The sequence below is a fragment of the Chiloscyllium plagiosum genome, unplaced genomic scaffold (assembly GCF_037043375.1).
Source record: "Chiloscyllium plagiosum isolate Xiang-an unplaced genomic scaffold, Cpla_swu_hap1 HiC_scaffold_22, whole genome shotgun sequence".
NCBI classification, from domain to species: Eukaryota; Metazoa; Chordata; class Chondrichthyes; order Orectolobiformes; family Hemiscylliidae; genus Chiloscyllium; species Chiloscyllium plagiosum.
This window is the reverse complement of record NW_028270160.1, coordinates 13,946,407-13,964,075: the sequence shown is the minus strand read 5'-3', so window position 1 is coordinate 13,964,075 and position 17,669 is coordinate 13,946,407. Positions and strand designations below refer to the sequence as shown.

At 47.1% G+C, this 17,669-nt stretch overlaps 1 protein-coding gene across 1 annotated transcript in view; it reads left to right on the top strand.

Annotated features, from left to right (window-relative positions):
• The first annotated feature begins 10,263 nt into the window (after positions 1 to 10,263).
• LOC122561411 (slit homolog 1 protein-like) overlaps positions 10,264 to 17,669 on the top strand; it is a 320,580-nt gene continuing 313,174 nt past the window's right edge. The window contains exon 1 of the mRNA XM_087998766.1: positions 10,264 to 10,451. Within this exon, the coding sequence (XP_087854892.1) occupies positions 10,273 to 10,451 (179 nt within the window). The 5' untranslated portion in view covers positions 10,264 to 10,272. The remainder of the gene's footprint in view (positions 10,452 to 17,669) is intronic.

Below are 17,669 nucleotides of genomic sequence, written 5' to 3'. Positions count from 1 at the left end.
TGCACTGTATTCTGTTATGCTGATGTAATATTGTACTCTGCACTCTGTTGTGTTATCCTGATGTAATATTGTACCCTGTGCTCTGCTCTGTTACCCTGACGTAATATTGTATCCTGCACTCTGTTCTGTTACCCTGACGTAATATTGTACCCTGCACTCTGTTCGGTTACCCTGATGTAATGTTGTAACCTGCACTGAGTTCTGTTACTCTGATGTAATATTTTACCCTGCACTCTCTTCCGTTTTCCTGATGTGATATTGTACTCTGCACTCTTCTGTTACCCTGATGTAATATTGAACCCTGAACTCTGTTCTGTTATCCTGACGTAATATTGTACCCTGCACTCTGTTCTGTTACCCTGATGTAATATTGTACCCTGCACTCTGTTCTGTTATCCTGACGTAATATTGTACCCTGCACTCTGTTCCGTTTTCCTGATGTGATATTGTACTCTGCACTCTTCTGTTATCCTGATGTAATATTGAACCCTGCACTCTGTTCTGTTACCCTGACGTAATATCATACTCTGTACTCTGTTCTTTTATCCTGATGTAATATTATACTCTGCACTGTATTCTGTTATCCTGATGTAATATTGTACCCTGCGCTCTATTCTGTTATCCTGATGTAATATTGTACCCTGCACTGTGTTCTGTTACCCTGATGTAATATTGTACCCTGCGCTCTATTCTGTTATCCTGATGTAATGTTGTACCCAGTGCTCGGTTTTGTTACCCTGATGTAATATTGTACTCTGCACTCTGTTCTGTTGCCCTGATGTAACATTGTACCCTGCGCTCTGTTCTGTTATCCTGATGTAATATTGTACTCTGCACTGTGTTCTGTTACCCTGATGTAATATTGTACCCTGCACTCTGTTCTGTTACCCTGATGTAATATTGTACCCTGCGCTCTGTTCTATTACCCTGATGTAATATTGTACCATGCGCTCTGTTCTGTTACCCTGATGTAATATTGTACCCTGCGCTCTGTTCTGTTATCTTGATGTAATATTGTAACCTGCACTCTGTTCTGTTATCTTGATGTAATATTGTACCCTGCACTCTGTTCTGTTACCCTGATGTTATATTGTACCCTGCGCTCTGTTCTGTTACCCTGATGTAATATTGTGCCCTGCGCTCTGTTCTGTGATCCCGATGTAATATTGTACCCTGCGCTCTGTTCTGTGATCCCGATGTAATATTGTACCCTGCGCTCTGTTCTGTTATCCTGATGTTATATTGTACCCTGCACTCTGTTCTGTTATCTTGATGTAATATTGTACACTGCACTCTGTTCAGTTACCCTGATGTAATATTGGACACTGCGCTCTGTTCTGTTATCCTGATGTAATATTGTACCCAGTGCTCGGTTCGGTTACCCTGAAGTAATATTGTGCTCTGCATTCTGTCCTGTTACCCTGATGTAATATTGTACCCTGCGCTCTGTTCTGTTACCCTGATGTAATATTGTACCCTGCGCTCTGTTCTGTTACCCTGATGTAATATTGTACCGTGCGCTCTGTTCTGTTATCTTGATGTAATATTGTACCCTGCAGTCTGTTCTGTTACCCTGATGTTATATTGTACCCTGCGCTCTGTTCTGTTCCCCTGATGTAATATTGTGCCCTGCGCTCTGTTCTGTGATCCCGATGTAATATTGTATCCTGCACTCTGTTCTGTTATCCTGATGTTATATTGTACCCTGCACTCTATTCTGTTATCTTGATGTAATATTGTACACTGCACTCTGTTCAGTTTCCCTGATGTAATATTGGACACTGCGCTCTGTTCTGTTACCCTGATGTAATATTTTACCCTGCACTCTGTTCTGTTATCCTGATGTAATATTGTACCCTGCGCTCTGTTCTGTTATCCTGATGTTATATTGTACCCTGCACTCTGTTCTGTTACCCTGATGTAATATTGTACCCTGCGCTCTGTTCTGTTACCCTGATGTAATATTGTCCTCTGCATTCTGTTCTGTTATCCTGATGTAATACTGTACCCTGCACTCTGTTCTGTTGCACTGATGTAACATTGTACCCTGCACTCTGTTCTGTTGCCCTGATGTAATATTGTACTCTGCACCCTGTTGTGTTATACTGATGTAATATTGTACCCTGCACTCTGCTCTGTTACCCTGTTGTAATATTGTTCCATGCACTCTGTTCTGTTATGATGATGTAATATTGTACTCTGCACTGTATTCTGTTATCCTGATGTAATATTGTACCCCGCACTCTGTTCTGTTATTCTGATGTAATATTGTAACCTGCACTGAGTTCTGTTACCCTGATGTAATATTGTACCCTGCACTCTGTTCTGTTGCCCTGATGTAATATTGTACTCTGCACTCTGTTCTGTTATCCTGACGTAATATTGTACCCTGCACTCTGTTCTGTTACCCTGACGTAATATTGTACTCTGCACTGTATTCTGTTATGCTGATGTAATATTGTACCCTGCACTCTGTTCAGTTACCCTGACGTAATATTGTCCTCTGCACTCTGTTGTGTTATCCTGATGTAATATTGTACCCTGTGCTCTGCTCTGTTACCCTGACGTAATATTGTATCCTGCACTCTGTTCTGTTACCCTGATGTAATATTTTACCCTGCACTCTGTTCTGTTTTCCTGATGTAATATTGTACCCTGCGCTCTGTTCTGTTATCCTGATGTTATATTGTACCCTGCACTCTGTTCTGTTACCCTGATGTAATATTGTACCCTGCACTCTGTTCTGTTACCCTGATGTAATATTGTCCTCTGCATTCTGTTCTGTTATCCTGATGTAATACTGTACCCTGCACTCTGTTCTGTTACACTGATGTAACATTGTACCCTGCACTCTGTTCTGTTGCCCTGATGTAATATTGTACTCTGCACCCTGTTGTGTTATACTGATGTAATATTGTACCCTGCAATCTGCTCTGTTACCCTGTTGTAATATTGTTCCATGCACTCTGTTCTGTTATGATGATGTAATATTGTACTCTGCACTGTATTCTGTTATCCTGATGTAATATTGTACCCTGCACTGTGTTCGGTTACCCTGATGTAATATTGTCCTCTGCACTCTGTTCTGTTATCCTGATGTAATATTGTACTCTGCACTGTATTCTGTTATCCTGATGTAATATTGTACCCTGCACTCTGTTCTGTTGCCCTGATGTAATATTGTACCCTGCACTCTGTTCAGTTACCCTGACATAATATTGTACTCTGCACTCTGTTCTGTTATCCTGATGTAATATTGTACCCTGCACTGTGTTCTGTTGCCCTGTTGATTATTGTACCCTGCACTGTTTTCTGTTACCCTGATGTAGCATTGTACCCTGCGCTCTGTTCTGTTCCCCTGATGTAATATTGTACCCTGCACTCTGTTCTGTTATCCTGATGTAATATTGTACCCTGCACTCTGTTCTGTTACCCTGACGTAATATTGTACCCTGCACTGTGTTCTGTTGCCCTGTTGAATATTGTACCCTGCACTGTGTTTTGTTACCCTGATGTAGCATTGTACCCTGCGCTCTGTTCTGTTCCCCTGATGTAATATTGTACCCTCCGCTCTGTTCTGTTACCCTGATACACTTGTATCGTCCGACTGCCTGCAAAACACATAACACTGCACCTTGGCACGCATGACAGTAATAAATCAAACCAAATCGAATCATTACTGTGCGGTAACGAATTCCACAGATTCACTGTCCAATGGGAAGAAATTCCTGGTCATCTGTGTGTTAAATGAGCAACCCGTTACTCTGAGATTATGCCCTCTGGCATAGACTCTCTCATAATGGGAATCAACCTTTCTTCATCTTACCTGTCTAAGAATCTCTTATGTTTCAACAATGTGTCTCATTCTGCAAAATTCCCATGAATACACGTCCAACCTGTTCAAGACAATCCCTCCATACCTGGAATCAGCCTAGTAAACTTTCTCTTTCGTTAGATATGCGGCCCAAAGCTGTATGCAGTATTCTCGGTATAAATGCAGATTTGGGAAATCACCTGATCGTATCAGCATAGCTGGCCGGGGGTATTCCATTCAAACCGTAAGCTGTACACCTGAATTCTTGATATGCTGACATTACTTATAGAGTGCTGAGGGAGTGCTGCGCTGCCAAGGGGTGCTGTACTGCAGGTGAGGAGGTAAGCTGAGGTTCCCTTGTGTAAGAATGTACAATCAAGTACTAAATCATAGATCACAGCAGGAGGTCCTTCAGCCTGTAGATTTTTTTCTGGCTCTTTGAAGAACCATTCAATTAGACCCATTTCTCCCTGCCCTCTTGTTCTTTTGCAAATCTTTATGCAGTTCCTGTTTGATAGTTAGGACTGAATCTGCTTCCGCCAACATGTTCCAGGTCACAACAACTCGATGAATGAAAATATATTTTTCTCTTCCCCATCTGTTTCTTTTGGCAATTATTGTAAATCTGGGTTGTCAAAGCTCCTGTCCGTGAGCACGGTTTAACTTAATTCATCACTGCCAATCTCTCCAAATTCTCGCTTCACTGCAATGTCTCTTCACATAACTGAGCCCCGGAATCACTGACCATTTTGGTCAACCTTTTCCCTGTGTTTAGAGAGACAAGAAGGCAGGCAGACCTGGGTGACCTCTGCAGCACGGTGCCAGCTGGTCCTGAGTGAGCTGCCCTCTCTCCTTTAGGTTCAAGTCCATTCCAGACCCATGAATCCCATAGTCCAGGCCAAACCTTCTTGTGGACACTGAGCAAGCAGGTAAAAACAATGACTGCAGATGCTGGAAACCAGATTCTGGATCAGTGGTGCTGGAAGAGCACAGCAGTTCAGGCAGCATCCGAGGACAGGCAAAATCGACGTTTCGGGCAAAAGCCCTTCATCAGGAATAAAGGCAGAGAGCCTGAAGCGTGGAGAGATAAGCTAGAGGAGGGTGGGGGTGGGGATAGAGTAGCATAGAGTACAATAGGTCAGTGGGGAAGGAGATGAAGGTGATAGGTCAGGGAGGAGAGGGTGGAGTGGATAGGTGGAAAAGGAGCTGGGCAGGTCGGACAAGTCCGGACAAGTCAGGGGATCGTGTTGCTGGAGGTTAGAAACTAGGATGAGGTGGGGGAAGGGGAAATGAGGAAACTGTTGAAATCCACATTGATGCCCTGGGGTTGAAGTGTTCCGAGGTGGAAGATGAGGCGTTCTTCCTCCATGCGTCTGGTGGTGAGGGAGCGGCGGTGAAGGAGGCCCAGCACCTCCATATCCTCGGCAGAGTGGGAGGGGGAGTTGAAATGTTGAGCCACGGGGCGATTTGGTTGATTGGTGCGGGTGTCTCGGAGATGTTCCCTAAAGCGCTCTGCTAGGAGGCGCCCAGTCTCCCCAATGTAGAGGAGACCGCATCGGGAGCAACGGATACAATAGATGATATTAGTGGATGTGCAGGTAAAACTTTGATGGATGTGGAAGGCTCCTGACCTTAAATTTACCTGGACCATCTCTGACACCTCCCTCCCCTTCCTGGACCTCTCCATCTCCATCAGTGACGACCGACTTGACACTGACATTTTCTACAAACCCACCGACTCCCACAGCTACCTGGATTACACCTCTTCCCACCCTACCTCTTGCAAAAATGCCATCCCGTATTCCCAATTCCTCCGCCTCCGTCGTATCTGCTCCCAGGAGGAGCAGTTCCACCATAGAACACACCAGATGGCCTCCTTCTTTAGAGACCGCAATTTCCCTTCCCACGTGGTTAAAGATGCCCTCCAACGCATCTCGTCCACATCCCACACCTCCGCCCTCAGACCCAACCCCTCCAACCGCAACAAGGACAGAACGCCCCTGATGCTCACCTTCCACCCTACCAACCTTCGCATAAACCAAATCATCCGCCGACATTTCCGCCACCTCCAAACAGACCCCACCACCAGGGATATATTTCCCTCCCCACCCCTCTCCACCTTCCGCAAAGACCGTTCCCTCCGTGACTACCTGGTCAGGTCCACGCCCCCCTACGACCCACCCTCCCATCCTGGCACTTTCCCCTGCCACCGCAGGAACTGTAAAACCTGTGCCCACTCCTCCTCCCTCACCTCCATTCAAGGCCCTAAAGGAGCCTTCCACATCCATCAAAGTTTTACCTGCACATCCACTAATATCATCTATTGTATCCGTTGCTCCCGATGCGGTCTCCTCTACATTGGGGAGACTGGACGCCTCCTAGCAGAGCGCTTTAGGGAACATCTCCGAGACACCCGCACCAATCAACCAAATCGCCCCGTGGCTCAACATTTCAACTCCCCCTCCCACTCTGCCGAGGATATGGAGGTGCTGGGCCTCCTCCACCGCCGCTCCCTCACCACCAGACGCATGGAGGAAGAACGCCTCATCTTCCGCCTCGGAACACTTCAACCCCAGGCATCAATGTGGACTTCAACAGTTTCCTCATTTCCCCTTCCCCCACCTCATCCTAGTTTCTAACCTCCAGCAACACGATCCCCTGACTTGTCCGGACTTGTCCGACCTGCCCAGCTCCTTTTCCACCTATCCACTCCACCCTCTCCTCCCTGACCTATCACCTTCATCTCCTTCCCCACTGACCTATTGTACTCTATGCTACTCTCTCCCCACCCCCACCCTCCTCTAGCTTATCTCTCCACGCTTCAGGCTCTCTGCCTTTATTCCTGATGAAGGGCTTTTGCCCGAAACGTCGATTTTGCCTGTCCTCGGATGCTGCCTGAATTGCTGTGCTCTTCCAGCACCACTGATCCAGAAACTGAGCAAGCAGATGAAGCAGAACTGGGTGGGTAGAACCTGGATAGAAAATCAACTCCCAAATTGTCCTGAGCAAAAAGTAGAGTCCATTCAGCCCCAGATGCTTGTGCTGGTTCTTCAGGCAAGCAAGTTATTTATTCTCACTTCTCCCAAAAAAGCCTGTGAATTTTCTCCTCTTTCAAAATCAATCTAGTTTCCTTCTGAAAGTTCCTATTGAATCTGCTCCCACCGCCTTTTCAGACAACACACTCTGCATCACAACTCACTGCCTGAGATGAGGGCTCCTGATCTCGACTTGCTTTTCTTTTGCCAATTGCCGCCACTCCTCCAGTGGAAACAGTTTCTCCATTGCCATCATTTGAAGACGGACAAAGGCTTTTCACCCCTCCCTCCCACCCCCATCCTGGGGGTGACATTCTTTCCCAACAGGTTGACGTCACTGGGATCTTGCTGTGCAACGAAATGGTCGCCATGCTTACCCGAGTTACCCTGTTGTGCACAAAGCTCTTCATTGTGGCGTTTCATTTGAAGGTTGTTGGATCCCGGATTTCATTTCGCTTCAAAATGTGATGCATTTGAGTTTTGACTTGACGCTCTGAGATCTGGGTTGCCATGGTATAACTGAGATGAAATATGTTTGATATCTTTTATAACTTTTTTTTATATCAGCAAGAGAATCAAGGAAATTGGAGTTGAGGATTATTGGGTCAGCCACGATCTCATTGAATGGCGGAGCAGACTTGATGGGCTGAATGGCCTAATTCTGTTCCTATGGTCTTACCATTGTACGCAACAGCCTTTTGCATTAATAAGGTGCCCAACCTTGTCCTGTGTTATACCCTCCCTTGAGTGTGGGAGTGCCTAATCTCAATATTACACACAGGACCCTTGAGTGCACAAGTAATATTAGAGACTAAACTTTCTCTTAACCGTGCATGGTCATCACTGGCTGGGCCTGCACTTATTGTCATTCCCTCTGGAGAAATGTGACAGTGAGCTGCTTTCTTCAACCTCTGTAGCCTGACTGAGGTGTAGGAACACCCATAATGCTGTGAGGGAGAGAGTTCCAGGAATTTGATCCAGCAACTTTATTTTATTTCAAAAATACACTGTATTCATAAAAATTCGCTTTACATATATACATTGTCACAAATGCAGTTCAGGTCTGTACAGTTGCATGTCAAGTAAACAAACAAAACATTGGTCTTTGACTCTTAACAAAATGCCAAAGACCTCTTTTATACATGCAGTACTAATATTTAAATGTATTTGAGGCATTGGGGCAGTCCAATAACTGAGCAGGCCCTAGCAGGAAGATCCCAGACAGTGGTCTTTCCCCACTGCACTGTAATCCAGAAACACTGGAGGAACAGCAAAACACTGCACAGGAGCTTTCCTCTTGCTCCATTTCCTGCACCGGGCCTACTACATCATGCTACATCTCTCTCAATTGCATGTGAAACAGGAAGTAGACATTTAGATCCTGGGATCTGCTCCTCTGTTTTAAAAAGGTCATGGCTGATCAGGATGTGCTCCAATTTCTGCATTCCACCTCAGCTGCCAGAGGATGTGGTGGAGGCTGGTACAATTACAACATCTAAGAGGCATTTGGATGGGTATATGAATAGGAAGGGTTTGGAGGGATATGGGCCGGGTGCTGGCAGGTGGGACTAGATGCGGTTGGGATATCTGGTCGGCATGGACGGGTTGGACCGAAGGGTCTATTTCCATGCTGTACATCCCTATGAGTCTATTCCCACCCCACAGCCTGATGACCTTGGATTGCCCTGCCTGACCAGGATCAGTCTCCATGGGCTGAACTGAACCCCTGGCTGTTGTACAAATGTGCTCTTCCACAGCGTGTTTCCCTGACCTCCTGCAAGGGGGTCAGTTAAGTGGAATGGTGGGCTTGTGATGCACCATAAGGTCAATTGCATGGCTCCGATTCCTGCGCTGGCTGAGGTTACGATGAAGGATTCTCCATTCCTGTTGAAGGGATTTAGCCCGAAACGCTGATTTTCCTGCTCCTCGGATGCTGCCTGACCTGCTGTGCTTTTCCAGCACCACTCTGATCTAGACTCTGGTTTCCAGCCTCTGCAGTCCTAGAAGGATTCTCCTTGACAACCTTTACTGAGGTGTGGTTAAACCCACCTCCATCTGTCTGTCTCCGTCTCTAATGAGAGGAATATGGTAACCTTTACCTCCTGGAACCTCTGGGGTGCTGTCATGACCCTTCTACCTCATCCCAATGGACCAGACATCCCGCCCTAGCCCCAGACAGCAAGCACCATCCAGCTATTCGAACATGGGAGGCATCACCGTCGACCTTAATCCCTCTGTCATCTCTCTGCTTGCACCATTCAGCACTTGTTGGACAACCTGCTTCCTCCCCCTCTGGCCTTCCCTCCTCACACTGGAGGTCCTAAGGCCAACTCTGCTGTGATGTGGAGATTCAGTGATGACCTCAGTACAGATTCTCTGATGTTCTAGTCCATAACGCCAAAACCCCAGATTCCCAGTGCGGCGGAGATGTGAACAATTAGCAGCTCGGCAGCATTCTCTACATCAATTATTCTATGAATTAAAGTGCTGCCAGACTTTCTGAGGGCTGTGTTTAGTTTGTTTCCCTCCCTCTCTCCCAACAGTACAACAGACGATTAACAAACAACGTGGAAACAAAATCAGATAAACAATGAAGTGAGGCTTTTTTTCCACATCTGTGCACAATTTTTTTCTCTCCCTGTTCCAACAAAAGCCCAGCGGTACCTTCTGAAAACACAGCGCACACAATTCAGGTGGTTGATGTCACACAGTACTGACTATGTTGTCTGCTCTGGTCACTCCATGCCCATAACCTGCAGTTGGCCATTTGGGGAGGGGAAGAGAAGGAGTGGACGAACAGAGGGAGGGATGTGATCGCTAATGTTCTCTGAAGCCTGCTATAGCAGTAACAGCAAGGGGCTGTGTGTCTGTGTGTCTGTGTGAGAGAGAGAGAGAGGCGGGGTCACTCTCTATTTGTGGTCTCATTGATGGATGTGCATGACGGTGTTTATTCCGAAGGCACTTAGATGCAGCTTATAACAGAGAGGGGGGGTTTCTGGAATATCAGCGGGAGAGAGAGGGGGAGAGTGAGGCAGAGTGGGGTGGGTTACAGCACACAGGACAGACGTTTGGATGATCTATCTCTGGATTACAGTGTCTACCAGCATTAGGATCTCTACCTTTCATTGTGCTGCTGGGGGCTTGTGACCCAGGAGGAATCTTTTTTTTTGGGGGTGGGTGGGGGGAGTTGGGGTGGGGAAGGGGGAGGGGAGGTGGGTAAAGGTGGGGAGGGGAAGGGTTGACTGAATTGAGACAGTCCCGGTGTTTTCTTTTTGTCATGCACTGAAGGGTTTTTTTTTCTGGAGATCCCCCCCCCCACCCCCGAAGGATTTCCTCATTTCCCTCCCACCCCCCCAACCCCTCCTCCCCACCCCCACCCCACTCCACCACCCCCCCCCCCCCCTCCCTCCCGCCCTAAACATCATGGACAGAGGCTGGAAAGTGCCTGGGATTGTCAGCACTGGGATCCTCCTGCTGACTGCCTGCCGGATCTGTACAAGTGCCTGCCCAGCTCAGTGTATCTGTGCAGGGACTACTGTGGACTGTCACGGGCTAGGGTTGACAGCAGTGCCCAAGAATATCCCGAGGAGCGCCGAGAGACTGTAAGCATCATTTTATTTGTTAATTCCCCTGCATGTCTGGTCTTTAGCCTGGAGGGGGACTGAACAGCCCTCGTTCGGTCTCCCCTGGCATCGCCAACTTGCGAATTCTTGGCTACTCTTGTCAGGCTCCTGTACATCCCGCGAAGCTGGGAATGATGCAGGGCCTGTCATTACTAACCTCTTCTTGCTCAGTCTGTGCCATCCCAGAGTATTTTGTGTCGCTGTTAGCAGAGGCTACTCAACCCCGCCGTGTTAGCACTCACTCCTGGAGACTGTGGGTTCAAGTTCCACTCGACAAAAAGTCCAGGGAACAATCAGGGATCACACACTTAGGTTGAAGTATTGAGGGAGTGCCGCACTGTCAGAGGTGTTACCTTTGCAATGGAACATTCAATGGAGACCCCATCTCTAGCCCCAGGTGGATGTAAAAAAATCCACACGGCGCTATCCGGAAAAATGTTTAACTCTCGAATTAACACCGAAAGACCTGATTGTAATTGCATTGCTGTTTATGGGAGCGTACTGTGCGCAAATCCCTGCATTCCCATAGAGACAGAACTTTTAAAAGTACCTCATTAGCTAGGCAGGACTTTGGGACATACTGAGGCTGCACAGGACACTGCAGAAGTGCAGGTCCTAGCCTTTGTTGGAAAAAGTTGTAAAAGATAAATGTCTTACGTATCTAACAGGATAATGTAGGATGCTGGGTTCAAAAATAGGATTCTTTCGTAATACAGCTCTGTCCGCTCAATCCTGGTGGTGTGTGTGTGTCTGTGCCTGTGTGTGTATGTATATATGTGCGTGTGTGTGCATCAGTAAGCATGTGTGTTTGTGTGTGTGTGCATGTATCGGTAAGTATGTGTCAGGAGATGTGTGTGAATGAATGAATATACATTCGGACATGTTTGAATGTGTGTGTGATGGGGAGGGGGGGGTAAGATAGTGGCGATTTGGCTTGTGTGGGTGTGTGCACAAGTGTGAGTTTGTGAGATTAGCTATATGTGAGAGTCTGTTGTCAAGAATGTGAGTGTGTGTTTGTGACTGAGTGCATGTGCCTATGTATGTGGGACTGAATATGTGTGCATGTGACAGGATGACTGAGTGTGAGTGGCATATATGTATGAGAGTCTGTGCGTGCATGTGTGTAAATGTATGAGTATACACATACATATATATGTATGTGCGTGTGTGTGAACATCAGTGAGTGTATGTTTATGTATGTAAATGTTGGTGAGTATACATATGCACAGGGATTGAGCAGTTGCCTGTGTCTGTGTTAATGTGGTTGTGAGTTTGTGTGCCTGTGTATGTATGTAATGTGAGTGAGTGTGTATGTATGTGTGTGAGAATGAGTGAGTGTGTGTGTTTATGAGTGAGGAAGAGTGTATTTGAGACATTTGCTCACACACCAGCATGTCAACACACACACACACACTTACACATAACCACACTCACGTACAATCAAACCCAGGAATTGCCCAGTCTCCACAGTAGAGATGCTGAGATTGATTATGGTGTTACTGTTTCAGCTGTCACTGTGCTCCGCTACCCCAGGATTTTACGAATGCAATGCATGCTCGGTAGGGTCAGCACCACACTGAAGCCGAAGCTATTAGTGAAGACTGTGTACTTTTAAAATCCATACAAGGACTCTCCCAGCTCAGCTGAGGGTTCCGCACTTGTCTGTCAAGAGAGGAACCCATGCTCCCAGCAGGGGGCAGCACCCATTGTGAGCACACTGAAGGAATTCTGCTCCCTGTGTGTCCCTCCAACTGAGATCAAACATGTCCTGGGATTACTGCAAACAGATTTCTGTCCCTGTTACTGTTCAATTATTCTCAGTATCCTTACTGAATATCTCTGTTATCTATTATTCTACATATAAATTCTCTGAACCCTTCAATTAGATTCCAGGTCTGTAACCCATTCGCGGAGATCTGTTTTTCTGTTATTAACCATTTTGGAACCCTCAATTAAATCTCAGTCTGGAACTCACTCCTGGGTATCTGTTATTCTATATGTAACCACGGAACTCCTCATTTAGATTCCAGTTTGTAACTCACTCCTGGTTGCCTGTTGTTCTATGTATAAACAATTCTGAACCCTTCAATGAGATTCCAGCTTGTAGGTTGTTTCCAGGTATATGTTGTTCCTTATATAAACCACCTGAAAAAATTCTAGTCTGTATTGCATTCCTGGGCAGATATTTTCCTAACAGACCTACTCAGAAAAGATATCAAACACCTCTGGAGCCAGTAGGAATTAAACCTAGGCTTCCTGGCTCAGAGGTGGCAACACTACCACTACCCACAAGGACCTTGACCCTCACTCCTCTGCATTTGTTACTCTTTACATAGAAACCATCCTGAAACCTTGTTTAGATTCCAATCTGTAATTCATTCCCGGGTGTCTGTTATTCTTTATATAAACCCCTGAATCCTCAATTAGGTTCCAGTCTGTAACTCACTCCAGGGTATCTGTTATTCTGTGTATAAACCATTCAAACTTCCCCCATTAGGTTCTTGAATTGTCTTGTCAGTGGATGGCCCTGTTCTGTGTGAAATGTGCATTTGACTTTAATTCCCTGGTTTTGGTCCTAATGGATGTTGTCAGACTGAGACATGAGTAGGTTGCCAACTCTCATCCCAGTAGAAGGAGGCAGCTTCTACCCAAACCACAACCTGATGACTCTCTGTATGGGAGGAGATATGTAATTGTATATATTTGGTTTTGTGTACATGTATATATGTGGCAGTGCTTATATATTTCTATGTATGAACCTGTGCAAATATACAATTATGACTGTGTGTATGTGACTGAGTGCATGTCTGTATCTCTATGTATATGCATGCATGTAAATGATTTATGTGTCTATATGTGTATAAAGATCTGCATATGTATATACTTCTGTACCTATGTATGTAACCTTTAATCCTCTTGCCTAACAAAAAACTATCAAACTTACTTTTCAAATTTTCATTAGATCCCAAATGTCAGCAGCAGATTTTTGGAGAGAATTTCAAATTTCCATTTCTCTTTGTAAACGATCTCACTGTAATTTTTAAGTTCTGTTCCCCTTCTCCAGACTTCTCCCACCAGAGGAAATACTTTCTCTCTATCAATCCAATCAAATCCTTTTAATCATTTTAAACACCTCAATTAGATTTCCAATTAATCTGTTCCACTCCAGGGAATACAAGCCTGATATATGCAGAATGTCCTCAGAATCTGATCCAGAAAGTCCTGCTAACATGCTGATGAATTGCTGAATGAGCTGTACTGCATGGTTACGGGCAGGGGGAGGGGGAGGCGCAGTAGCCACTTTACACATAGCAAGATCCCACAGCTGGCAGTTAGTCTGATTTGTCGATTTCTTCAGTGGTATTGAGAAGATGTTTTGGTTTGGCCAGGAGAACCCGTCTGCTGTACGGACAAATGTTGCTGTGGGATCTGTAATGTCCAGCTGAGTAGACAGATGGGCTCTTTAGTTTAACTAATTTGTGCAAGTCAACGCAACTTCACTATCTTTGTATTCCACCCCCGCCACTCAGATAAAGGCCAGCATCATTTGTGCCTCCATGTACATTCCGCTGATTTGTATCCATAGACACTGAAATGTTTTAATGCTGCTCTGCAGCCCCTAGTCTCTGGCTCTGGCTCTGGCTAATGATTAGATTACTTAAATCTTTTTAGATTAGATTAGATTAGATTACTTACAGTGTGGAAACAGGCCCTTCGGCCCAACAAGTCCACACCGACCCGCCGAAGCGCAACCCACCCATACCCCTACATTTACCCCTTTAACCTAACGCTACGGGCAATTTAGCATGGCCAATTCACCTGACCTTGCACATCTTTGGACTGTGGGAGGAAACCGGAGCACCCGGAGGAAACCCACGCAGACACGGGGAGAATGTGCAAACTCCACACAGTCAGTCGCCTGAGTCGGGAATTGAACCCGGGTCTCTAGCGCTGTGAGGCAGCAGTGCTAACCACTGCGCCACCGTGCCGCCCACTGTGCCACCGTGCCGCCCACAATGCACAGAGGGAACCAATGAAGACACTGTAATGTTACAGCACCGACAATCCAGAGGCTCAGACTGCTACTTTCTAAAAAAAAACATTCAGTAATAAGCAGCCTGAGAGTTTTTTTAAAAATCTAAACCGATTTTCTAATCCATCCGCTCAACAATGTTTTTACACACCTCTGGAACAGGTGGCTCTTGAACCTGGGCCCCCAACTCAAAAGGTAGAGACTTTACCAATGCACCACAAGAGCCTCTGTCCTAGACTGTTGCTGAGACAACATGAATTCTGTTTCCATTTTAAAAATTTTATTAAACAATACACCATTTACAAAACAGTTTACATTCACAGCTGTGTACAGAGAAACAGCAATTTTACAAGGGAGAGAAACAGCAAATCCAGGCCCCAAACCCACCGTTCAACCAGTTTACAGGGAAATGAGCTGAAAATATGTTGCTGGAAAAGCGCAGCAGGTCAGGCAGCATCCAGGGAGCAGGAGAATCGACGTTTCGGGCATGAGCCCTTCTTCAGGAAGGCTCATGAAGAAGGGCTCATGCCCGAAACGTCGATTCTCCTGCTCCCTGGATGCTGCCTGACCTGCTGCGCTTTTACAGCAACACATTTTCAGCTCTGATCTCCAGCATCTGCAGTGCTCACTTTCTCCTACAGGGAAATGAGGACAAACCTCAAATCGCACTTTCATCACAGAACAGTTACAGCAACAAATACACCTAAGACAGTCCAATTAGATAAAAAACAGTGTATAGAACACAGACCTCACCCCCCACCCCCCACAACCCAGCAAGGCGCCCGTCCCTTCCACCTTCAGGTTTCTCTAAGGCAGCCCCATCCTACACCCCTTCCTGCTCTCAATCCACCCTGACGCACCTTGAGTTCAGGTTCCACTGTGACAACTGGTGGGACCTGAATCAATCAATCAATGAATGAACATGAAATTGAAAGGTGAATGAAGTTGTACGGAGCTTTATCCTCAAAGGCTCGATCAATCCATTGGTTTGACTGACTAGACATCTGACAAACCCAGTGGATGTTGAGGAGGGATGTGTGATTCTTTGATAGCTTTGGTACGTATCTCAGGCCCACAAAACTGTTACAGCGTAGAAGGAGGTCATTCAGCCCATTGTACCCGTACTGGCTCTTTAAATGAACATCGTTACCTCGTGCAAATCTCCTGCATTTTATCCACATATCCTTGCATGATATTTTTATCGAAAGCATCATCCAATTCTATCTTGAATACCTACATTTAACCTGCCTCCGCACAGTGCAGTTTTGGGGTTTGCAGGTAGAATAACACACAGCCAGAAGTGAGTGAGATTTCCCAGCGGTGCATTCCAGACCCGAACTATTCACGTGTGGAAACAGTCCCGTCCCTGGAGCTTATCCTCCCAATGCCATTCCCTCTTGACTGGGCCCTCCACACATAGGCAGAGGGAGCAGAGAACCTGGAATGCTGTCTGGGGTAGGGCAGGCTAGGGACAAGCCCCAACACCACTACCCACACCATCGCCCACACCAACTTACACACCAGCGCCCACACCACCGTACACACCATCGCCCACACCTCCTTACTCACCATCGCCCACACCTCCTTACTCACCATCGCCCACACCACCTTATCATCGCCCACACCTCCATACTCACCATCGCCCACACCACCTTACACACCATCGCCCAAACCTCCTTACACACCATCGCCCACACCACCTTACTCATCATCGCCAACACCACTGCCCACACCATCGCCCACACCTCCTTACTCACCATCGCCCACACCACCTTACACACCAACGCTCACACCTCCTTACACGCTATCGCCCACACCACCTTACTCACCATCGCCCACACCACCTTACACACCATCGCCCTAACCTCCTTACACACCATCGCACACACCACCTTACCCACCATCGCTCACACCTCCTTACACACCATCGCCCACACCACCTGACACACCAGCGCCCACACCACCTTACACACCATCGCCCACACCACCTTAGGCACCATCGCCCACACCATCTTATCCACTAGCGCCCACACCACCTTAAACACCATCGCACATGCCACCTTACACACCACCTCTCACACCACCGTACACACCATCGCCCACACCACCTTACACCCCATCGCCCACACCAGCTTACACACCATCGCGCATACCACCTTACACACCGTCGCCCACACCACCTTACACACCATCGCTCACACCACCTTACTCACCATCGCCCACACCACCTTACTCACCATCGCCCACACCACCTTACTCACCATTGACCACACTACCTTAGCTACCATCTCCCACTCCACCTTACCCACCATCGCCCACAACACCTTAAACACCATCGCCCACAACAACTTACACATCATCGCCCACACCACCTTACACACCATCGCCCACACCACCTTACTCACTATCGCCCACACCACCTTACATGCCATCACTCACACCACCTTACATACTATCGCCCACACCACCTTACGCACCATCGCCCACACCACCATACACACCATCGCCCACACCACCTTACTCACCATCGCCAGCACCACCGGACACACCATCACTAATCCACCTTACTCACCATCGCCCACACCACCTTATACACCATCGCCCACACCACCTTACTCACCATCGCGCATCCACCTTACTCACCATCGCCCACACCACCTTACTCACCATCGCCCTCACCACCTTACTCACTATCGCCCACACTACCTTACTCACCATCGCGCATCCACCTTACTCACCATCGCCCACACCACCTTACTCACCATCGCCCTCACCACCTTACTCACTATCGCCCACACTACCTTATACACCATCGCGCATCCACCTTACTCACCATCACCCACACCACCTTATACATCATCGCTCACACCACCTTACACACCGTCGCCCACACCACCTTACAAACCATCGCCAACACCACCTTACTCACCATTGCCTACCCTACCTTACACACCATCGCACACACCACCTTATACACCATCGCCAACACCACCTTACTCACCATTGCCCACCCTACATTACACAACATCACCCACACCACCTTATACACCATCGCCCACACCACCTTACGCACCATCGCCCACATCACATTACACACCATCGCCCACAAACCTGACTCACCATTGCTCACATCACCTTACACACCATCGCCCACACCACCTTAG